General features: G+C 39.5%; 2 protein-coding genes, 1 long non-coding RNA gene and 1 pseudogene across 3 annotated transcripts; 2 read left to right on the forward strand and 2 right to left on the reverse strand.

The window, feature by feature from the left end:
• Positions 1–7,440: 7,440 nt before the first annotated feature.
• LOC133744327 (uncharacterized) lies at positions 7,441–10,000 on the reverse strand. Its single transcript, XR_009863413.1, has 4 exons — positions 9,211–10,000; positions 9,066–9,135; positions 8,286–8,380; positions 7,441–7,601 (listed from the first exon to the last, which is right to left on the reverse strand). It is a non-coding gene; the product is annotated as an uncharacterized LOC133744327 (long non-coding RNA).
• A 4,224-nt stretch (positions 10,001–14,224) lies between these two features.
• LOC133726039 (protein DETOXIFICATION 40-like) lies at positions 14,225–17,844 on the forward strand (annotated as a pseudogene).
• A 2,313-nt stretch (positions 17,845–20,157) lies between these two features.
• Positions 20,158–21,349, forward strand: LOC133732697 (uncharacterized). The gene is made up of 3 exons (XM_062160278.1): positions 20,158–20,705; positions 20,835–21,070; positions 21,216–21,349. The coding sequence occupies exons 1-3, from the start codon at positions 20,158–20,160 to the stop codon at positions 21,347–21,349; spliced, it is 918 nt and encodes a 305-aa protein (XP_062016262.1).
• A 1,748-nt stretch (positions 21,350–23,097) lies between these two features.
• LOC133726040 (histone H3.2) lies at positions 23,098–23,755 on the reverse strand. The gene has a single exon (XM_062153486.1). It carries the CDS (start codon positions 23,696–23,698, stop codon positions 23,288–23,290), a length of 411 nt encoding a protein of 136 aa, XP_062009470.1. The 5' UTR covers positions 23,699–23,755; the 3' UTR covers positions 23,098–23,287.
• Positions 23,756–24,950: the final 1,195 nt, after the last annotated feature.

Below are 24,950 nucleotides of genomic sequence, written 5' to 3' on the forward strand. Positions count from 1 at the left end.
CAGTTGCGTTTTGAATTATGACCCAGAGTTTGCTCCTTTCGCCACTAGTGTGAATAATTTGGGATAGGGGCTATGTTTAGGAGATGTCATGCTCTGTACCGCATGAACGACACAGAATAAGATAATGGCATATAATGTTTGTGTCGTATAATGATATAGTTTTAGTATCCTAAGGAACTAGAGAGTGGAGAAGAGCGGGTGGATTATATCCCAGGGCTTCCTTCCACACGTGTAGCGGACCTTCCCACGTGTTTTTACGGGAAAGGGCTTAATGTTTTGAATAGGGCTTTGGAATCGATTTCATGCCTATCCAAAGCACAACACCTTTTGTTACCTTCAGTTTACGAGCTTGAACCAGAAATGATCGACGCTTTGAGGCAATTAATGGCCAACTATTATGATAAATTTCGAGGACGAAATTTCTAAACAGGGGGAGTTTGTAATACCCTGCAAATTTGTGACACAAACTATATGATTAGTTAAGATGAAATTTTTGAGATTACTTTTATTATCTCGGTAATTATTAAGGGTGCCTAGGACAAAAATTTTCTGAAAATTTCATGAGTAATAATGTCCAATTTGAGGACTGGGTAAGTTGGTATTAAAGTTTCTATCGAGATGAGTCTGTGGAAATTTACGTGAAATTTTTCGGATACTCAAGCTATTTATTGTTAAAATTTATTTGAAATAAAGGGAATTTAAGTAGTTGAATCTGGATCGTTGTCTATCACCGTTTAATCTTGACCATTGAAATTAAGTATATTTAAGTTTAGACCAACTGAGGAAAGAGGGAGAAGCTTCTTCTGGCTTCGTGAACACACGCACAGTCTCATCTCTATCCACTCACCGACTCACCAACGCCGCCCAAAAAAAAAAACAATACTACTAATCTCTCTGATTATTATGATGGGGGGGGGGGGGAGGGAAAAAGAAAAAAAGGAGGGAGAAAGACTGGGTCTCTCGGGAACCCTAGAGAAATTCCCCTCTCTCTTCTCTTGCAATTTGTAGGAAGCTTTCTGCTTTCTTTACATCACCAGTAAATACCATAGCAAGGCATAGGATTCGATATTAATTATCAATCCGATCACAGCTTCGTGAAGCGAAGATTCACGTAAATTTCGCGAAACCACGCGAATTTCATCTTTACTTGCTCTTTCTTGTTGTTGACACAGATCACGCCAAGACTGGCATCACTATGTTTGATTCTCGTGAAGAACTCATCAGCTAAGCCTTGGTTTGATGAGGAAACGTTGAGGTACACACTCCCTCCTTTTTAACTAGAAGGAAGGCGATATGCAAGAGCAACGGCTCTGTTAAATTCCCCTCCCCTGATCAAAGGTAAACTTGTTGAAATTCTGGTACTTTCAATTCGGGTTCGGGGTGTTACAGGTGCCTTGAGAAAAGTGGGAAGTTCACGGTGAAAACTGCTTATCGATCGATTCTCTTTTTCTACTTCTCCTCCTTCTAGGAGACCTTTTGACTTGCCTGTGGGGGTGAACTTTTGGACGAAGTTATGGAAAGTGAATATCCCGAATTCTGCCAAAGTACATATATGGCGTGTGTGCCATAATATTCTGCCTTCTATGGAGAGGTTAGCTTCGAAGAGGGTTAATCTGGAATCACTAATTTGTCCTCTTTGCACTACGGCCTTGGAGTCTACTTTGCATATTTGTCAAGATTGTCCATATACTAAGCAGCTGCTTCGAACTAATGGTGTGGTGTACAAGGTTTGTTACAATCTCCATTTTGCTAATTACAATATTTTGGAATGGTTAAGTGCTTTTGTCAGAGAACTTTCTTTGGAAAGCTTGGGTGAGCTAATATATTTGCATTAGGGTGTCTGGAAGAAAGGAACTATAGAGTTTGGGAGAATAAAAATAGTCCGGTTTGTGATAAGTTGATCAAGGCAGCTTCTGTTAACGGAGAAGATCATTTCTTATTTCAGCTAATTAGGGTTAATTAGAGTTAATTACTGTCAATTCTGTTAATTGCATGTTTAGTTGTTAGGTGGCCTACAGCTGTTTTACACGTGTTGTAATCCTGCTCATTCTTCTACTTGTATAAATAGTTGTATCTCTCTTTGATTCTAGTTAGTTGTAACAGAAATCTCAAGTTTAATAGAAAATTCTCATTTCTCCTTCTACCATTTTCTCTCTAGCCTAAAGCTCAAGAACCCTAACTTTCATGGTATCAGCAGCTCAGGTCAGGACCTAGGGTTTGCTTCTACTTGCTCTCGCTGCATAAGCTCACTGTTCTTGCTTACTTCTGTGCTCGACTTACTTCTCATGCAATTTTCAGATAAGTTTTTCTTGTTCTTGAAGAAGGAAACGTTAGATCTACAAGTTTATACAGTGATTTTTTTTAGCTTTGAAGCTTCGATTTAGTATACTCAGTGTTCGATTGTGAACATATGCAAGTTTTAGCTGCTTGATTGAAATTTTGTGAAAATATCATACTCTCTGAGGTTTCGAAACCCTAAGTCTTGAAGTCTGTTGTTTTGTGTGCATCTACAAACTGTAATTATGGATTTGAAGAAAGCATCAAAGTTGATATACTACTGCGAGGTTTGAAAACCCTAATTTTCTTGAAGATTTGTGAAGATTGTGAGAATTGATATCTTGTTGAGGTTTCAAAACCTTTGGATCTACTAATCATATACAGACATACACTCGATTCTTAGTTTCTAAACCATTTATCACCAAGATGACTGCATCTACAACACAAGCTTCCACTATTACTACTCAGACTACTGTGTATCTTCCAGATGTTCTGCTGATGAGTCCAATTACCCTACGTGGTTATTTCGTATGGAATCATTTCTTAGAGGTCAAAATCTGTATGGCTATGTTGATGGCTCAAATCCTTGTCCTGCTCAACTTATGTATGCATCTGATGGTTCTAGAAATGTGGTGTCACCTAAGTATACCAACTGGAAAATACAAGATCAGAGTATTGTTAATATGATTGGCCAAACATTGAGTCATGTGGCTATGTCATGTGCTGTTGGAAGTAAGTCTGCACAAGAAATGTGGAATAGACTGAAGCTTAAGTTTGTTGCACCTAATAGGCAAAATATTTTGCAACTCAAGTCTAATCTACAAAATTTGAAGAAAGGTGGTGATGATACTGAGTCTTGCATGGATAAGATTAAAGCTGCTAGAGATGCACTTGAAACAGTTGGAGTTTTTGTTGATGATGAAGACATTGTGTTTACAGTATTAAGAGGGTTGCCATCTGAATATGCTGCTATTAAAACTGTAATCAGGGCTCAGTTTGTTACTTGTTCTGTTGGTGAACTCAAGACCTTGCTTAAGGCTGCAGAGATTGATATATATTGAGAGTGAAACTCAAGCATCATCAACCTCATCTCTTACTGTAATGCTAGACAAGAGTACTACTGCTGGTTCTGCCTCTAGCAGCACTCACGGTGCCTGAATCTCAAGCATACTGTCTCAAGTCCCTACTGTACCACCTGGCTTTGGCCCTTTACTGACTACTCCAGCCAACAACAACATTCACTTGTCCTCACAAGCTCCTTATGTTTCCATTCCAGTAATACCATATGGTGGCATTTCTCAGTTCAACCCATTTATTGTGACTGATTCAAGTTCATCTATGGGTGGTGTCTATGCTGGCAGGAAAAATGGTCAGTTTGATAACAACAATGCAAGATTCAACAACAATTCTGGTGGCTACAGGGGGAGCAACAATTTTAACAATGGCATGAATAGAGGAAATGGGGTTCCATTCAATAATCAATTCAATGGTGGTAATGCAGGATTTAACAACAACTTTTTCAAGCCAAATGGAGGGGGAACTGGTCTCACTTGTCAACTTTGTGGCAAAATTGGTCATGGTGCCAAAACTTGCAGGACTTTATCAAATTTTCAGAATTCTCAACAAGGCAATTCAAGCATCACTGGTTGTCAATACTGTGGCAAACCAAATTACACTGCAGACAGATGCTACTACATCTTTGGCTTTCCTGGTCAGCAACAACAGTCAATTCCACAACTTCAAACTATGCAAACCATGCAGACTCAGCCAACTCAACAATTTCAAAATGCTCAGCAAGGCTCCCAGCAGCAGGGAGTAGCGATGCTTGCTTCAACCTCAACTAGCAATTCACCTCAATATTGGCTGGCTGATTCTGGTGCCACCAATCATATGAAAAGTGAAGTACGTACATCTTCTCAACAATCTTGCTCCTTACACTACTATAGATTCAGTGCATATTGGTGATGGTAAATTTTTAAATATCACACATATTGGTAACTCAAGTCTTGGAAGGTTAAAACTGAACGATGTGCTTCTTATTCCTGAACTTGCTGCACATTTACATTCTATATATCAATCATGCAAACGGTTTGATGAGTTTATGTATGTCATACAGGACAAGGTGCTGGGAAATGTGTTGTACAAGGGACTGAGTAATCAGGGACTATATCCAATACCTTTTGATCTGCCATTATATCTTCAGAAACAAAATGGTTCAAGCAGTAGTCAATCCTATCAACAGAATAATTCAGCTTATCTTGGTAGAGTTGTTAAGCATTCTTTGTGGCATCAAAGGTTTGGACATCCCTCAAATGAGATATATAGTTACTAGTATGCTAAATAAGTGCAACATTACAAGCATACCAGAAAAAGGTTCTACAGTCTGTGAAGCATGTCTTCTTGGGAAATTTCACAAGCTGCCCTTCTCAACCTCTCAATCCAGGAGTCAAGTTCCATTTGAGATTGTTCACTCAGATGTTTGGGGTCCTTCCCCTCATCTTTCTATAGATGGTTTCAAATTTTTTGTATTGTTAATTCATAGATGATTGTACTAGGTATACTTGGATTTTTCCAATGAAAAATAAATCTGAAGTACTTAGCTACTTCGAATCTCTTTGTGCTTTTGTTGGTACTCAATTTTCCACTTCTATTAAATGTCTTAGAAGTGATGGTGGAGGAGAATATACAGGCAATCGATTTAAAGAATTTTTGTGCAAACAAGGTATTACACATCAGGTTTCATGTCCCTATACTCCAGAATGGCATTTCAGAAAGGAAGAATAGACACATTAGAGAGACTGCTATCACTCTCCTACAAGATTCTCATCTTCCTTCAATCTTCTGGTATCATGCTTGTGCAATTGCATTATATCTGATAAACAGGATGCCTACAACAACATTATGGCTGCCATGAAATAAGCAATGAAGATTAACTAGTTTATTGCTCAGTACCTGTAACTACGTACCTCTAATCATGTGTCCTGATTGAAAGCTTTGTATATTATCTTGAGGAGAAGAAAAGAAAACGAAGAATAGATCTGTATTCAATCAAGAAAATAGAGAACATTACAGAATAATAGTACTATAGCTGTCTAACTCTATTTATACTAGAGCAGTATGTCTAACTTGACTTGGAAAAATACACTTTTACCCTTAACATCCCCCCTCAAGCTGATGGGAGGGAACCTAGCATCAGATTGCAGTATATGAAATAGTTCGAAGAGAGCAATTAGGAATGCTTGCTTCAACCGGGAGGAATAAGCGGCAGTGATTGACATAGTTTCATAGGATGAGAGGACTGCCTACAATGCAGTGTAGTTTTATTCGAAGGAGTAAACATGAGCTGCTTATTGCCTTGTGTTGGTAAAGCTTCAATTTCCTTGAGCAATTGATGCTGCCATTCTGAAAGATCAGAGGAAACTGGATTTGTGGAAAGACAAGCATTGTCGTTTGATTTCCCAATGGAAGCTGAAGGATGGTTGGACATTAAAGTAGGATTAGTAGGAATAGATGCTGCCCTTGATTGAGAAGAGAAGGAAGCGATCATAGCTTGAGGCACTTCATGAGTCGGTGGTTGTAAATCATAATGATGTCTATGTAAACACTCTGCTGCACTGTGGCCAGTCTTAAAGCAAATTTGACATTGTAAAGAAGAACCGGTAGCAAGAACCTGCCTGGGAAATGGTCTTTGGGAACATGTCAGAGCAATTTGGTCAGAATCGTAACATATTTGACAAGATTCAGGTTTGAAGGATGTATTATGAGGATTTCCAGTGTCTCCATCTTGATTACAAGAGTCTCGGTTATAGGTGTTGTTATGTTGATGACAAACTATTTGCCCAAAACCATATGAATTTCCAACATTCTTCACCAAACCATGTGTATTAGTATAGTTTCTAGAAGTCCCAGCATGATTATTTCTATTGAAATGATGGTATCCTCCAGAATTTTCATATCCACCAAAGAACCCAAGACCATTTTGATTTCTGCTGTAATATATCCCAGATTGCTGATAATGAACTTTAAATCTTCTTCTTTGATTGAAGCGCTTGTAATCATCACAATTATCATTAAAAGTAGGAGTAGTAAGATGTGTACCAGAAGAATATTGATAGCAATGCCCTGCCTTAGTTCTTGTGTGATTCTCATGATTAGCAGCAAGTGCAGTCACAGGAGCATGAGCAAGTGGTTTTGATTCTTGGACAACATCAGACTCAACATTCAGTAATATAGGCTTCTGGTCAAAGGTAGTACCTGGTGGCTGAGGTCCTCCAAAAGCAGGAGCAGAAGAAATAGACTTCACAGTTTGTGCAATCTCATCTTCAGCAATCAACAAAAGAGATCTTAATTCTTTCATTGAAACAGAGGAGCATAGTGTTTTGATTCTTATTACAGCTTTTATGGTAGCAAACTCTGAGGGCAAACCATGAAGAACCGAGACTACTATGTCTTCATCAGCCATATAAACTCCCATCGTAGCAAGTTGATCACATATTGACTTGACTCGAAGTAAGTACCTGTCAATAGAGTCTGAGCCTTTTTGGATGTTGTATAAGGAGTTTTTGAGATTCATTATCTTATACCGAGAATCATCAACATATTTCTCCTTAAGTCGACACCAAATTTCCTTAGAAGACTTACTTCCAATAATAAAGCAAAGAGCATCACTGGATAGAGTAGAAGTAAGTATCGACATAATGGCATAATCAGTTTGCACCCAATTCATGTACTCCTTTTCTATATCAGATGCAACCCCATTTTCTTCCATAATCACATGTTCTGAAGGACAAGGGAATGATCCATCAACATATCTCATCAAGCCACAACCTTTTAACAGTGTCTGTGGTGACCCGAGAGGGGGGTCCCACAGCGCCGCGACTCCGAGCCAATGAGGAATCGACATGTCACGAATGGCATCTCGATAGCTCATCAACCCGAAACCGCAAGGCCTTTTGAGTTTAGGTTGTTGGTTTACAAAACACTTTCTTGGACAAATCATTCTAGCAACCTAACAACACATTTTCAAAAGCGGAATTTGAAATGGGCTAAGAGTTTTGGGCTTGCGATCGGAGCCCAATTTGGAAAATAACAAATCACTAAGTAAATACGAGTATGAGAGACGCGCCCCAGGGTTACGGGTCTCCCAAAGTTTTGTAAATAAGTGAGTAGAAAACAGACAATTAAATAAGAAGGAAATAGGTAAGTTACTTCAAATTCCGATAAGGGACCAAAACCATCTCTTGATAAAGCTAAAGAGAAATGCGCCAAGCCGGGTCATGTGCCTCCCCTGTACGCTTCCCGACCATATGCTCGAAACCTGCACACTATAGTAGGGGTGAGCTTTCGTCCTCGCATGCCCAGTAGGGGCCGACCCAACCATGCTAGGTTTGAAAAATAATATACTTGAAAATATTTACTACATAATATTGTGCACGTTTATCGAAAAATGCTTTAAGAAAAGTGGCAACCACAAACATTTGTTTTCTTTCATAAAACATATGCAGTATGCTTCACACACTTGGAGCTCCGAGATACTTACCTGCCGGCTAAAGTAAAATAAATCAGTGACCGATCTGGTTCGTCCTGAGTAAGAGAACCAGCCAACTACTTTGTAGTCCTTGTGACTACAAGTAGCGAAAGTGTCCATTTCCTGGTTCTGAGTCTCCTATGACTGGTTCACTGTCTGTACTTACCTTTCCCTGACAAACATAGGAGCACAGCCCCCTCCGGAGGTTCACGGTTATCGACACCGTGGGATCCCTAGGAATCAACGCGTCTAGGTCCCATTCACTTTCAGGTCACAAGTACACACATACAAGGGTACAGTATCTCAACATGCAAGTCTAGCCTCGGTTTTCACAATTTGCAATTATCAGTTCTGAAAACACATGTATCACGAGGCATCGACTAATGAACAACCAAAAACGTACTTGCAGGCAACATATTATTATACTAAAGCATTCCACATATAGAAAAGCCTCTAACAAGGAAGGGACAACTCACCCTACCTGGAATTGGAGTGCTTGCCCACATTCGGGTTCGTTCCCGACTTTCGATCCTTTATCCAAATCCAAGTGCACATGCTAGTGCACATGCTCGGGTCCTTTATAAAAAATTAAACCAGTGAGTAACTTGACGTCACTATGACCAATTAACCGAGCAACCAAAGCATTCATTTAATTCTCTTTAGGTCCATCGAATTATCTTTTGATCAAAACAATGATCTAGAACTTATGCTTGAAGGAATTTCTTTTAGTAGATAAAATTTATTACCCATTCCCAAACAATCCAAATGATGTATCATTTGATCATTTGGGATATGGTGATCAAACTTAACACTTGTGTCCATTAAGCATAGTTTGGCTCAACTCATTTAACCTTTCTTTGTTTAGTATTCTTTCGATAAGAAAAACAAAGGATAATTTACCATTCCCGAATGAGTTTGCTTACTATGTTCATTCCGGGATATGGTAACTAAGAAAACACTTTAATTGTAATTATTTCCTTTACTTTAATCGAATAACTTAAATCATAAGGGATCCACCATTTTCTTGACCAACTGCTTCTCAATATTAACATCAATCACAGCATCTAGTTTACTTAGTAAAATTGATCCAATCTCAATTACCAAACTGTTTAAGCATTTAACACAAAATAAAAAGTCACCTCAATTCAACCTCCATTTAATCCATTTTCCAATCATCTTACAACATGCTTAATTCACCATGAATTCACAATTTGTTCAATTCAACCACAACAATTCCAAGATCACCAAACCAGGCCCTTACCATAACTTCTTTTCCACAGAGACTCGATTTAACATAGCTGCACTTCACCACCATCAACCCATTCGGATCCCTAGCAGAAATTATACCATCAACAAACAATTTCCGCAACCAATTCCAAATCCAAAACATAGTTCAAGGTTCTTACCCTTCTGTCGATATCAATTAAAACTACCACAGGAGCTTCTCCTCTCCAAAAATCCCAAATTCGCAGACTCCTCAAAACCTCACATCTCAGATTAAACAATCAGGTTAGGGCTTTGATTCGTAACAGCCAAAAGGCTTTATGCAAAGAAAGGTGACGAATTTACCTAGTAGAGAAGGTCTGGAAGTTCGGCCGTGGAGCACAGCGGCGCTATGTCGGCTCAGGTCGGAGCTAGAGGTCGGGGGTCTAGGGCTTTGGCGATTGACGCGACGTTGATCCTATTTCTGGAGGTGGTGTCGCTCGGGCGAGGCCGGAGAACGGTGAATCGATCTCGACAGAAGGAGAGATTCCGGCGGCGCTCATTCAGCCTTGTCCGACTTCGGTGGATGGCTAGACTTCTGGGTTTTCCTCCTCCATGTCTGTTAAGCCAAGCAATAGCGGCGGTGTGGCGAGATTATGGTCGGAAACCGACGAGGCTCAAGGAACAGTGGCGTCGTGGTCATGGGTTGGCGAGTGTGGAGGCCGCCGGCGATGCATGTCGGTGCTGAGGCTCGGGCTTGGGTCCGATTTGGATGTAGGTTCGATTGGTGGTGGCGGTGACATGAGGTGGTGACCGGAGCTAGGGTCTCCGGTGGTGGCAGAGGGAAGAAGAAGAGAGTGAGCGAGAGGTCGAGGGAGAGAGAGAGAGAGAAAAGACGCGGCCGAGAGGGAGAGGAAGGAGAGAATTTAGGGTTTTGGGTTCTTAAATTCCTATTTATACTTGTGTGTTGTACAAAGTCGAATTTGCCCTTTCGACGAGTTACAAAACTCCTCTAGCTAATTGCTTTCGGTTTTGGGCACGTAACATTTTCTTTTATTCGTTTTTCGTCGGGAACTTCCTAAGTTACTCCTTGACTTCGTCCTAGGCCCAAAACTCGATTTTGTAAAAATTAAAAATCCAAAACTTTGTTACAACTCAATTTATCGTATTCGAAACTTCAACAAACGGTCGCCTCACTAAACTTCGGTAACCTTCTGGGCCCAAATCAAGGAATCTTGGCCCAAACTTAAATTATAAGGCCCAAATCGAAGTCTTGACACCGAATTGATCTCCAAGGTCAATTTCTTCACTTAAATCACCTGGCGAAAAATCTTATTGGCGAAAAATTACCTTCAAAAAATTAAACAAAATTTTCGGGGGCTCACAGTGTCTCTACCAGAAATTTCCATGTTACATAGTTAGAGTCATTTAGTTGAACTGTAATGAGATTGTAGAAATTGGACAGTAGACAATTTTGTAACATTGTACTGTTATCCATAATGCAAGGCAACATAGAATTGTAAACGAACCTGAAAGAGACTCACAAATCTTCACAGTTCAATTCTTTTTTTTTTTTCAACTTTCTGATCAAGCTAAATTGTAGATTGTAGACTGGAGTAAACAATGATGTCAAAGGAATATCAATGCAGAATTCTGTATCCCAACAATCCTTGGGACAACATAATATTGCAAAGTGTATATAACACTATTAATAGGCATTCTTTAAAGAATCAGTACCAAGACCAAAGTGAATACCAGTCTGCTGCAACCCAAGAGACTTTAATATCATCTTCAATGATCAGCAGCTTTAAGTAACAATCTTTTGCACATTCAATATCTCTATCTAGTATCTACCATAACTACCAGCAAAGGCACCCAAACTTGAATTATTCTTTCTTGACATGACCAATGACATCAACACTTCATCAGTTTTCTTGACGATACATCAAAAAAACACTTCTTCCTTTCACCAATTTTCATCAATCGATCAACAACCAAATTCTAAAAGAAACCTCAAATCATAACAAAGAGAACCTCAGAACTAAAATCCCCAAATTCTAGGGTTTCAATGTATCAAATGCTCAGAATTTCTTATGAATCAACTACTGTATCTTGTACCAAATCAAAGTCAAACAAAATTTATACGATAACAAAGCTTCAAAGCTAATCAATTTATGGAAATTTCTCAGTAATCTCCCAGAACATGAAGTAAGAGTCTTCAAAGAGAGAGAGAGAGCTTATCTCTGTAGCAAATCCAAAGGTCGAACACAGAGAAAGTGAAATTGAAGACGAAGCAAAGCTAAAGGAGCACGATGGAGCTCGAAGAACAAACCCTAGGTCGCAACCTGGCTCTGATACCATGAAAGCTTTGTATATTATCTTGAGGAGAAGGAAAGAAAACGAAGAAGAGATCTGTATTCAATCAAGAAAACAGAGAACATTACAGAATAATAGTACTATAGCTGTCTAACTCTATTTAACACTTATTAATCTTTTGTACCTTCGATCTGCTTAATTTCATGCATCGCCTATAAGTCATGGCTAAACTAGTTGCCTGAATTTCAACTCGATCTGTTAAGAGTAGTTCTCTATTATGGCTTACGATGTATTGATCAATTTAAAAGATAGAAAATCGCATATCAACTAGTATTTAGTCTATTTACAATGCATTTTTGTCTAACAAAGTATTTGCAGAAATTTCAGGTTTGACTCTCCCTCTTCGGTTGATTAAAAGTTTAAATCAATTAAAATTTAATATAAACAACAGAAAACACATCCACGGCCTCTATGTTAATTGAATAATAAATTTTTTGAAGAACTTTGTTCTCATTTATAATTATATAGGGTTTAGCGGGTACATAATACTAGAAAACCCTAGAAAACTTTTAAACACGCCTCACGAGCTTGGTTTCGCCAGAGAGGTTCCATGACGTCCGACGGCACGCACTCCCCGCGTCGTCGTTGGACGGGCCTTCCAAGATGTAAGGGCTGATCGGAGGTGGCCCTCGAGAGTGCCTTCAGATGCGACATTTGACAAATAATTCGGGAGTCAGCTTCATTTGTGATCTTAATTACAACATTGCAGCGCCGTGCCTTGCACGCAATAATGCCTGCGCTTCATGCAGGATTGCATACAAAGAACACCGAGACAATCATATACATGGATCCACCTTCTCATTCTTCTTCTGGATTAGTAGTTAATTTGATAAAACCTTCTTGCATATGCATTTTGATTGAATTAACTAACGATACCATTGTTCCTGAACCAATGAAGATAAGGAAAATCTTATAAATCAAAATTTGCAAAATTTAAAGAGACGAGAGAGGAATGGCAACAAAGATCCATAATTGATGATGCATCCATATCATATTGCCGTTGTCCTTCTAAATTTGATTCAATTCCGATAATTGGAGCGATCCTTCAGAATTCAAATGCAGATCATATGAGTCGTTCATTTAGCCAAAGTACACAAACCCGCCTGGTATAGTTGGGTTTGGTTTGTGATTTAATTCTGAATTAATCATTGGGATTCTTGTGAAATTATTAGGATGAATGAGGCTACATGAAAAACCATAGAGTTGTCAATGGGTCTGGTCGGGTCGTGTTGGGTTCTTGTCGTATTAAGGTATCAGACGTACCACAATAGACAACCCAAACCCTACTCATTTAATAATCGTGTCAAAAATACAAACTCAAACATAACCTATTTACTAAACGGTGACTCGCAATGATCCACCTTGCCTATTTAATTGGGTTGAATTGGATGACTCACTTAAACCATATAAACGGGTCACAACTTGATCCACTTAAGACATTTAAGTAATGGTACATAACTTCACCAATTCAATCAAGTGGTGTTTTTTTTTTTTTTGAGGGAAATGGAATCAGGTTCCAATATATTACGACGTCACAACGTCAAGCTAGAGGGTTTCAAGAAACCACTCATATTACAAGTACAAGCACAATACAAACTGCGCAAAGCAGCCAGAACAAACTGCCAAAAGCAGCGAGATTATTACTAGCCAACAAAACAAAAACCTAAAGGAACTGCAGAAAAGAAAAGCAAATAAAAAACTTCCCTAACCCTACCCTATCTGAAGATGGAACCACTGTCCTGAGCATCTTGACGCCTAAGACCCAAATGGTGTACAACGCAACACAACAACACATAGCACGGTAACATCCAGAAGACAGAAATAAGGCTAGAAAAAAATGACTACCTCCACAAAAGCCCAATCCAGCCCAACTAAGTGAGAAGGAAGAGGAGAACTGGGCCAAGGCCCAGATCACCAGGCTGCAACCACAACCCAGTAAGGTAGAGGCCCAAGCCCACTACCAAATCCAACTTCCTCACACCAGCCGGACTAGACCAACCTTCACGGAAGGCAGCCCCGCCGTTCACCATTCCGGCAGCCTCTATCTCTCCTCCACCATCGCTGGGTCGCCTAGAGACCGGGCTGAAAGCCTACTTCAAAAAACGATCAATGGAGCCTGGTACCCGACTGAACTGCACCCGCTCTCGAAGCCGCATGAGCTCAAGTCACTGCCGCGACTAGAGCCTCAACAGACTGAACCATCGAACCCTACACCGGAGCACCACCACGATCGACTGCTCAGATCCCGATCTGCACCAACCCAGAGAGCCCCGATTGGAACAAACCCGCCGCCGCCGAACCAAACTTGGAACGAGCCCAGACCACACGATCCATACCAAAATCCGCACCGCCGTCGCACCGTCGTCGCACACCACCCGAGAGAGTGCCGCAGCCTTACCTGGTCGGGGGAGCGAAGCTTCACCGCCGCCAGCAACACAAAACCCTAGGTTTCGTAAACCGAGGTCGCTCCAAGAAAACCGGAGGCCTCCTCTTTGAGAAAACAGTTAGACAATCAAGTGGTGTTTTGATTGTTATGTAATTGAGTGAGCTTTTGCTTCTGGGAAATTCTTTATCCGGCAGGTTGCCACCTAGTGTAGCAAAGTGTCAATCTCTAGTGCGGCTGAGACTCGGTGAGAACCAGCTTTCAGGACAAATTCCAAAGGAGATAGGCCAACTGCAAAACCTTGTGTTCCTTGACTTGTACATGAATCATTTCTCTAATGGGAAAATACAACCTCCATCGATCTGGCATCTCTATTGAAGTCGGTCTAAACCTCCGTTAAAACATTAATACTTGTTACGCAAGTGATGATATAAGAATTTATAACAAATTACAACATTCATGACCTTCTAGCTAGACGTTATTTCGCAATGTATTAAACATACCATAATCCAGGACCAAATTTCATTAAAGCACATAACTATGTTTCCACAATTATTCTATCAGTGAAAATTGATGGATAGCTGCAGGCAAACCAAAACTGGCAACTTCCACGTACGTCGACTTTCTCCAACCCGTAGTTAGGTCAGACCTGGCAGCCTCACGCAAAATATCAATGCAATTTTGTCACTCCGTCCCTGCTATATATGCTCAGGCTAGACTGTTTACCACCCTAAAATTTCCAAACCCACCTCTATCCTAATGGGTTCTTCCCAAGACGATACCTACCAACCTCTCCTCCATTCCATTTCATCCTCCCCATCCTTAACAGATAAGCATGACCACTCGAGCAGCACTGAGCTCGAAACAATATTATCCGACACAGATAGGCCGTTCTTGCAGCGTCTCAAACCTGCTCTATGGATCGAGTCGAAGCTCCTTTTCTTCCTCGCCGGTCCGGCAGTGGTCGTCTACATGATCAACTACGTTATGTCCATGTCCACCCAAATCTTCTCCGGCCACCTTGGTAATCTTGAGCTCGCCGCTGCTTCTCTCGGAAACAATGGAATCCAAGTGTTCGCCTATGGCCTCATGGTACGGTCACTACGGTGTAAATACCATATGTTTTCATAGAATACATATAGAAAAATACCTTCATTACGATTTTTTTTCTTCCGTAATCTAACAGTATATTTCTTTTTGATTTCCAAATATATCAGTTAGGCATGGGAAGTGCGGTGGAGACGCTATGTGGACAAGCATATGGAGCTCAAAAGTACGAAATGCTAGGCATATATCTACAAAGATCAACCATCCTCCTAACGTTGGTCGGTTTCCTCCTCACCTTGGTCTACATCTTCTCAGAACCAGCTCTAATCATTCTCGGCGAGTCCCCGAGAATCGCCTCCGCCGCCGCCATTTACGTCTACGGCCTGATCCCTCAAATCTTTGCCTACGCCGTCAACTTCCCGATCCAGAAGTTCCTCCAAGCTCAAAGCATAGTGACTCCAAGTGCATACATATCAGCAGTGACACTAGCCGTACACCTCTTGCTGAGCTGGGTGGCCGTGTACAAGATTGGGCTTGGGCTTCTGGGAGCGTCGCTGGTGCTCAGCCTGTCGTGGTGGATTACGTACTGTGGTGGCGCAGTTTGTATACATCCTGAAGAGCGAGAGGTGCAGGCACACGTGGAGCGGTTTTACGTGGCAAGCGTTCACCGGGTTGTATGGATTCTTCAAATTATCGGTGGCGTCTGCAGTGATGCTTTGTTTAGAGACGTGGTATTTTCAGATTCTGGTTCTGCTGGCTGGCTTGCTGGAAAATCCTGAGTTGGCTCTTGACTCGCTCTCGATTTGGTAAGTCTTTATTGGTTTTGTTTTTTGTTAATCATTTATATAGTGGCCAATCAATGTGGGATACTACTATTTTGACCACATGCGCTAGCTATTCACATATTGTGACAATTTAGTTTAATCAACATATCAGTGGTTGTTAACTATTCTTATTCTTGGTCCTCACCAGCGTGAAAACGAAACTATTCTTTTTCCTTTTTTGAATAAACGAAACTATTCTTATTCTTTTTTCTTTTTTTTTGAAAAGACTATTCTTATTCTTGGAACAGTTTCTTTTTGGTTTTTGTTCTTTTTTGTGGAGAAGATTGGTTGGAAACTTTGGAATAATTCAACTCATTTTTTTTTTGACAAGTTCCTAGCTATATGAAAGTGATTTAATTTTATGGTCCAAAAGTCATTTTCTCATGTATGCTTGGCCTTCCAATTAACTTTTCTGCCCAAAGTATGAATGATGCATCCATACTATCCCTTTTGGCTGCAGATATATTATATATTATTGTGGTTGTGATTGCCAGATAATTGGCTATAATGTGTTCTGTTTTTTTCATCTTCTTTATCCTTGAAGGATATGATGATCGGAAAATGACATCTCAATTTTTTATATTTAAATAAAAAATTACTTTGTGATTTAATCTTTACAACAACCCAAATTAAAGAAGTCAAAATTAAAAACTTACAGAGCTGAATCAGAAGAGTTATTTATTGATTTATAGAGAGTACTAAAATAATTTTTGTTTGTTATTTACTGCATGAAAATTCTATAGCACTCTCTATATATAATATGGCATATCGATCATTACCTTGGGTTTCCAACCTGTTAAAAAATGGACCCAACAATTGTAAAATTGCCGAATATGCCATACTCTATAGTACCACATGTCATTATGCATGATGTACGTATACATGACATTTGGCTAATTGATTAATGCAGCACGACTATATCAGGATGGGTGTTCATGATCTCAGTTGGGTTAAATGCAGCTGCAAGGTCAGTTGAATAATTTTGTATATGAGTTAGAGTTAATGTCCGACATAATATATGAGGACTATGCTTAATTTAGCATTATTGTTAATGATGGGTACGTGCAAGTATACATGCAGTGTGCGAGTAAGCAATGAGCTTGGAGCCGGAAATCCCAAGTCCACAGCATTTTCCGTCATCGTGGTGACTACGATCTCCTTCATCATCTCCGTCATCGCAGCTATAGTTGTTCTTATTTTCCGTGATGTTATCAGCTACGCCTTCACGGAGGGTGAAGTCGTGGCTGCTGCTGTCTCAGATCTCACCCCTCTGCTTGCCCTCACCCTCCTCCTTAATGGAATTCAGCCTGTCTTGTCCGGTGTTGCTGTTGGGTGTGGATGGCAAGCTTTTGTGGCCTATGTAAATGTGGGCTGTTATTACTTGGTTGGAGTACCACTTGGTGCCCTTCTTGGATTTTACTTCAACTTTGGCGCTAAGGTAATTACTTAATTACCTCCAGTAAATGCCAGCTCGAGTTACTTAGACTTTAATTAGTATGCAAATGTGGTTAATTTGCTTAGTACATTTTCTACTTAAGTATTAATGTTCGAAGGAAAACTAAAATTTCACGAATGGTATTATGCTAGTAAGTTGCTGACTGTATTTCATATCGGTTTAGGGAATATGGTTAGGGATGATGGCGGGCACGTTGATGCAAACAATCATTCTAATATGGGTCACCGTTCGAACGGACTGGAAGAAGGAGGTAAACTAATGTTACTAAGACTACTATTTCCGATCTTTTCATTAGCTATCAGAGTTTTCGTTCTTTGTTTTTTGTTTTTTTTTTTTTTTAACATACTATGAAGATAATAATTTTGATAATACAATGTTACAAGTCATCTGAGGCTAGTGTATGTTCAAGTATTGTTGTACTGACTACTAAGTGATAACTTGGATTGAATTGCAGGTGGAAGAGGCAGCTAAGAGGTTGAACAAGTGGGACGTGAAGGGGCCCCTAAAAGGTTGAGAAAGAAGTTATTATATGTAGAATGATATTATTCTTCGAGGTTTTATTCAAAATGTAACTTTGTACTTTTGATATATATATATATATATATATATATATATATATATATATATATATATATATATAGGATAAAAATTGCTCAATTTAAAAGTTAGGAAATTAAGTTGATTATTAGTTATTAGCGACGTGAAATAATGTTACTATAACATCTTGATATTGTTAATCATTTTCATATAAGATATTTTTTCTTGAGACAAGAAATAGTGAGAAGATTTTTTAGAAAATAATCATGTGTTATTTGAACTTGAGATCATACAAGAAAACTTATAAAAGTATATATGAATTGCACTTTATAAAGTATCATGTTTGAAGTGCCTCACTATTAAAGCAAGTATCTTATACCTCATCTCTTGTATGACTTCTAATAGCTGCTAACAATGATAGCAAATTTAACAGAGTCTCGCCCAGTTATATATAGAACTATCAGCAACAGAAAATGCATACAACCTTCTAACTCACTTCATCACTCCATGTTTGTGCTTTCAAACTCTGAACAATTTGAGGCAGTCCAAGGTCCACCATTTGAACACCAAATGTCTGTTTGGAGAGCAAGTTCCTCAGGGCCAAAACAACTACTCTGACGACCTACCAGAAGTTACCAAACGTATATTAATAATTAAGAGATGCATATAACATGTATTCCCTTCACGTTCACATAAGCAGTTCTATTCATATTCCCAACAGGTTATAAAGAAATTTATTCATACCATCATACATGGATACTGCAATTATCAATGACAACTTCCTCATACTTTATATCAGGGTACTTCTCTGCAACCTCGCGGGAACATTGAAAGCAAAGACCAAACCAGTTTTAACTTGAGGATACATGGGAAAACAACCGAGAAATATATTTTTTCATATACATTAACAATTGATGTACCTTGACAAAAAGACCATCAGTTTTCTGTATTATATTTGTTTTGTGTATTGCAGAACCCATTATTCACAAGGAATCAAATAATCAAATTGTGAATAGTAAAATGCTAAACAACAAAAATACCCAATCAGGGAAAAAAATAAGCTAATACCCAACAAAGAATCCAAATTCGAAACCCTAAATTCAAGTTTATTGAGTGCGAGTGAGTGTATATAACTAATTATACACATATGCATACACAAACATACAATCATACACAACTCCGATGCAAAATAAAGTAATAAACCAGTCGTAAAATTGAAGAGCAGAAAGTGAATAAGGATCAAAGAGGGACGTGTTTCACAGACTCGGCGATCTCGGGGCTGATAGCATCGCCGGGGGAAGAGGGTGGCAGTGATCGGAGTGGAAGTAGATGAGAAAAACCTACCTGCCGGCGACGAGGATGAGACCAGGGTAGGGCAAGGATTCGTAAAAGCAGTTGAGAAATTTCCGATAGAGAGCAAGAAATGAGAATGGAGGGGGAGGTCGAGTTTGGAAGTGAGGAAGTTTCAGAGTGTGCAACTTAGAAATTTTTGTTCCCCGCCCTTGTTAAAATCTCAAAAGACTTAGGGTTAGTTTGGGATTGCTGCGACTTTTTAAAAAAACTGCTGCTGCTGTGTTGTGAGAATAATCAACTGTGAATTAAAACAGTTTCGTGTTTGGTAAATAATATTTTTAAAAGTGCTGTCAGTACATAAAACAACTGCAGAGTGTGTTTTAATCCACAGCAGCTTCTAAAAGCAACCTCTAGGCTGCTTCTAAAATCTGCTGCCAGTGACCTATAACTTTTAATTAAAGCTGCTTTTTATTCATTTACCAAACACAATAAAATCTAAAATTTTGAACAAAAGCTGATTTTTTTAAAAGCGAAGCAATCCCAAACGGGGCCTTAGCCGCTTCACGAAAATAGATTCCCGCAAAGTTTAGAACAAAAATTTTAAGAACCGATGTTAATAATATATATTTAAATCGGAAATTTTTAAAATTGATGTTAACTTATTTTTTTACATTGTGTGTCATTCCGACTGATTTAAATGATATGATGTCTATTAACATAATTCTAGTAGTGCTCGTTGCTTTTCCACGACGTGTGAGGTTTTTCGGGCTTTCAGAATCGTTTTGGGCCTCAAAACTGTAATTTACTATTTTTCTGATATTTTCGGTGGACAAATTATGAGCCACCTACATTTACTAACAATTTTTCTTGAAATGAGTGAAGCAACCACCTACAATTTTTTAGAAAAGATTGAAACAATCACCGAAAAGATTGAAAAGATCATTTGCATACTATTCAATCTAACGGCTATTGTCGATGTAATCTTATCTAAGATTTTGGATCAGATTTCGTAGAACTAGGAGTCAACACGTGTCCTTATCATCTTATCATGTTTGATGTGAAAAATGTCAATAAATAGAGAAAGAAGCAGCACTCCATTCACACACAATCTAATATTGGCAAATCTCCTCTTTTTTTTATATCTCCAGATCCAACACATTTCCTCTCCTTCCTTCATTTCAATGAAGAGATTGTGGGCTAGATTCGACAGTCTCGAGATGAAGATTATCAAGAGATGTGTACGACTAATGCCCTTGTGATCGCAGCAGTCGTTGAAGCTGAATTTGCTAATCAAACACGACGACGGGGTTCTCGACCGGGGCGTGCACCGAATGAGGAGCGATTTAGGGAAGCAAGAGGCAAAAGCATGATGGAAAATTACTTTGTTGAACATCCAGTTTTCTTTGATGAGGAATTCCGGACACGCTATAGGATGAGTCACAATGTTTTCAACCGCATCTCCGGTGACCTTTGCCTCTATGATCGATACTTTGTCCAGAAATCTGATGCTGCTAAGAAAGTCGGACTACTTCCAGAACAGAAGCTGACATGTTCATTACGAATGCTTGCTTACAGTGCTGGTGCAGATCAATGCGCTGAGTATTGTCGGATGGCGAAATCTATCGCCGTCGAGGCTCTTCAACGATTTACAAGAGGAATCGTTAATCTGTACTCGGCAGAATACCTCCGGCCTCCTACTCCGGTAGACCTTAGAAGACTGCTCGCCAAAGATGAGAGAAGAGATTTTCCTGGGATGATTGGAAGCATAGATTGCATGCACTGGCAATGAAAGAATTGCCCAACCGGTTGGGCTGAAGAATACAACGGTCAAAAATGTATCCCCACTATCATCCTTGAAGCAGTCGCATCTTACGACACATGGATATGACACGCCTTCTTTGGAATGCCCAGGACATGCAACGACCTCAATGTTCTGGCAAAGTCCTCGTTATTTAATGAGCTTACTACTGGTCGAGCACCTAAGATTCAATTTCAAGTGAATAATATAATTCATAATTTAGGCTACTATCTCGCTGACGGTATCTATCCTAGATTGGCGACTTTTGTGAAATCAATTCCAAGGCCTACAAGACCCAAGGATCTCAAGTTTTTCCAGGCTCAAGAGGGGTACAGAAAGGATGTTTTTGGTATTTTACAGATGTTTTTGGTATTTTACAGTCGCGCTTTAGTATTGTTAGAGGAGCTGCTCGTGGGTGGGATAGAGAAGACCTTCAATACATCATGTTGACTTGTATTATATTACACAACATGATAATCGAGGATGAAAACCAGAGGACAGTGATGAGGAACTGGAGTCCGATGAAGAAGAGGAGAACAATATGAGGCCCAGGTTGGCTACGGTTTGGGAAGGACCGACATGTGATGACTTTGATCCTGTTGGTAGAGATGGTTATTATTTCAACTGATTCATGGATCGATATGTGGCCATTAGATGTGCAAACACTCACTCAAACCTTCAAGAAGATCTGATAGAGCATTTCTGGAACATTCAAGGCAACTTAGATATTTGAATAATTGGCTAATGTCTAGCCAAAGTCGGTCCGATCGAGTTCTGCTTTTCTATTTTTTTCTTATTGTTTGTGTGCTTTTTTATTTATTTTTCTTATTGTCGTGTGCTAGGTACTTTAATGTAAGGTGTGCTAAAATAAATCCGATTTTCAAATACAACTTTTGTTTCATAAAATTTATGCTTACATAATTGAAAAACTAGGAATAAATACAATACAATTACACAACATCCATAATCACCTAATTATTCTCATCGTGATCCTCATCCTCTTTAGTAATCCAATTTGTGTTTGAAGGGTCCTCATTAGGGTGAGGGTTGGTGGAATCACCCGTAGAGAAAGGTGAAAAGTGTGGTTGTATAGGATAGTATCCACCGGGGTAAGGAGGTTATGGGAATCCACCGGGGTAAGAAGGTTGTGGGAATCCACCGGTGAAGGGAGGTTGTGTAGGAAATCCCCCGATGTAAGGTGGTTGTGGGAATCCATCGGGGTAAGGAGGTTGTGGGAACGCACCGGGGAAAGGAGGTTGTGGGAATGCACCACCAAAATTGGGTTGTGGATAGTATCTACCGATAGAAAGTGGCGTCTGGTCACCAAGATCTTCTTTCTCCGCTATCTTCTTTTGCTTTCTTGACCAATAACGCTTTTTAGTTGGCGTCATCTGACTTGTATCCATCTCCATAATTCGCTCTTCCCTCTCCTTAATCTGCTCTTCCATCTCTTGAATTCAGAATGTCTCTTTTCGCATATCCATTTGCAATCGGATACAAGCTCGTTGATTTTCCTCTTGGAGACTTCGAACAAATTCCTCATCGAGTTTTTTCTTGCCAGCGGTTCCCTCTTTTTGGTTGCTCGCTATACTCTCGATCGACCAGCTAATCGAAGCACATCGTAGTAGCTTTTATATTCCTTTTGTTGTACTTGTTTATTTTCATTCACAGGATTTTGGTTTTACTTGTTTACTTTCTAATTATTAAAAAAAGTAAATCATATTCACATTATCAATATACAACACATTATCAAAACACATAGTTAAAAACACTAGTTTAGCAACATACTACAGTATTAGTTAATTACTTGTCCATATAAAATATCATAATTCTATTATTAATGTATAATTTTAGAGATGTTACATTGTAAATAGGTTTATTATAGATTAGTTTAGTCTATGTAAAAATTTCATTCAAAAATATCATTTTATAAATGCAATTAATTTGATTTCTTTATTTTTAATCGAAATTTCCACCGAAATTGAAACTTTCTCAGAAATTTTCGTAAATTTAAAGTATCAAAATCAAAATTTGAAATCTTGGTTAGTTGGTGGTGAAGAAAGGGGAACTTTTAAGTTTTAATTCTGGGTATATGACTGCTATTTGAACTTGATATGCAAGCAAAGGCTATCACATGTACAAGGTCAAGAGATTTGCAATGGTAGGCATTTGGTGCCACCAAGAAGACCCTTCAGGAAGACAGTGAGACTACAAAGAATGTTATGTCAATGCCTCAAGCAGTAGTTCGAGTTTCAATTCCCTATTTCCATGCCAATTAGTTCCATCGATCACTCCATCAGCAAATGCAAGTTTCCCCAATTTATACTCTGTTCGTAACTAGGGGTTGAAGTTGAAACTATAATTTGGGTTCCAATATAGAATGAAACTCAGCACATATGATTAACCAAAACACGCCATTTTTTTTTGGTACAAAAAACAAAACACGCCATTTTCACATAAACAATTCTCATTAAGATCTCCAAATCGATATACAACCATAGCTAATTCATGATTCTCTTAAGCTAAGCAAATCTTAACACCAAAGAAATGGGATCTGGGTTTTCCTCTAAGCCCTCTCGCCTCTAATTCTCCTGGCAAGCTGGATATCCTTGGGCATAATAGTGACCCTCTTGGCATGAATAGCGCAGAGGTTGGTGTCCTCAAACAGACCCACCAAGTAAGCCTCCGCCGCCTCCTGAAGCGCCGCCACGGCGCTGCTCTGGAACCGGAGATCCGTCTTGAAATCCTGAGCAATCTCCCTCACAAGCCTCTGGAACGGCAGCTTGCGGATCAGAAGCTCCGTGCTCTTCTGGTACTTCCGGATCTCCCTCAGCGCCACGGTTCCCGGCCTGAAGCGGTGGGGCTTCTTCACTCCTCCGGTCGCCGGAGCAGACTTCCGGGCAGCCTTGGTCGCCAGCTGCTTCCTCGGGGCTTTGCCTCCGGTGGATTTCCGAGCAGTTTGCTTGGTGCGAGCCATATCTGAGATCTGAAGATGACTAGGGTTTTGGGTTTTCTGGATTTCAATTGTGAATTTTGGGGGTGATTTGGTGGGTGTCTTTATAGTGTTGGGGAGGGGCGGTGAGGTTTGAAATTTTTGGAGGGTTTTGGAAAATTTTGGATGACTGAATGTGGGACGTTGATTGGATTTGTTATTGACGGTGTGGATAGCGATCCGTGTGCTGGTCAAGTGGACCAATGAGAGTGAGTTGTTAAGGCGGCAACTACTTTTTCACTTTGTTTCAAATTTTTAAGATGGCGGGTTTCATTTTTGAGAGAGAGGCGGGTGAAGATTTCGATATGGATAACAATACGATTTTAGGGAGTTGGGCTACAGTGTTTTCTGTAGAATTGAGGTTTGCAAAATGGAAACCAAATACCAAGCAAACTTATCGGCACCGTTAAGAAAGAAAAATATAATTGAATGAAAAAAAGATAAATTTCTTTTGCTGATGTTTGATCAAGTTATCATTTTTTATTCATTATTGATTTTATCAAACGAGTTCTATTTTTGGATCATGATCGACTATCTTACATCCCAAATGAGGTGTAAAAATTAAATTGGACATCGAAAGTAATGAAGTTGAGAGGGTTATGGCATGGTTTTTTTTTTTTTTTTTAGAAATAAATAACTTCATTACTTATCCATGGTCAGAAGACACATACATCATAAGTAATCTCATGCCAAAAGCTCTAGATGGCCCAAGCTTCCTAACAAATGACAAGGAACCCTCATTGCAAACAAAATGAGCTCACTTATTCTAAACAAGCGACAAGCAGGAGAAGCTCGTAACCTAGTGAATGTTACATGACTCGAAACAACTGGACTAGTAAGTTCGCTTAGAGACCTCAATTGATATACAAAAATACTAGTAAATTGCAAAGAGCCTCCCATGAATGTAAGATCCAAAGAGTCACGAAATGTAGTAGGCCAAAAACAATCCCAAGCCACTAGTCCACTGTTTTGAACCTGCAATTGAATAGCCCACCACATTTGAACTAAGGCCCAACGACCCAAGCCCCAACTTCTCCTCCTTGTCCTTGAATATGGTTGGAGACTACTCTCCCGGTGATGGAGACACCACCAAAATCCGGCATAGCAGAGATGTAGATCGCTAATACCTGGGTCCCAAACCCAGATCTTCCACAGGTCTCAAGATTGCACCACTTCAAGCCCATCAATTGGGCTTAGATTTGGCCTCAGCACTTGGCCACTACCGTCACCGACGTCC

Source organism: Rosa rugosa, chromosome 1 (genome assembly GCF_958449725.1).
Source record: "Rosa rugosa chromosome 1, drRosRugo1.1, whole genome shotgun sequence".
Lineage (NCBI taxonomy): Eukaryota > Viridiplantae > Streptophyta > Magnoliopsida > Rosales > Rosaceae > Rosa > Rosa rugosa.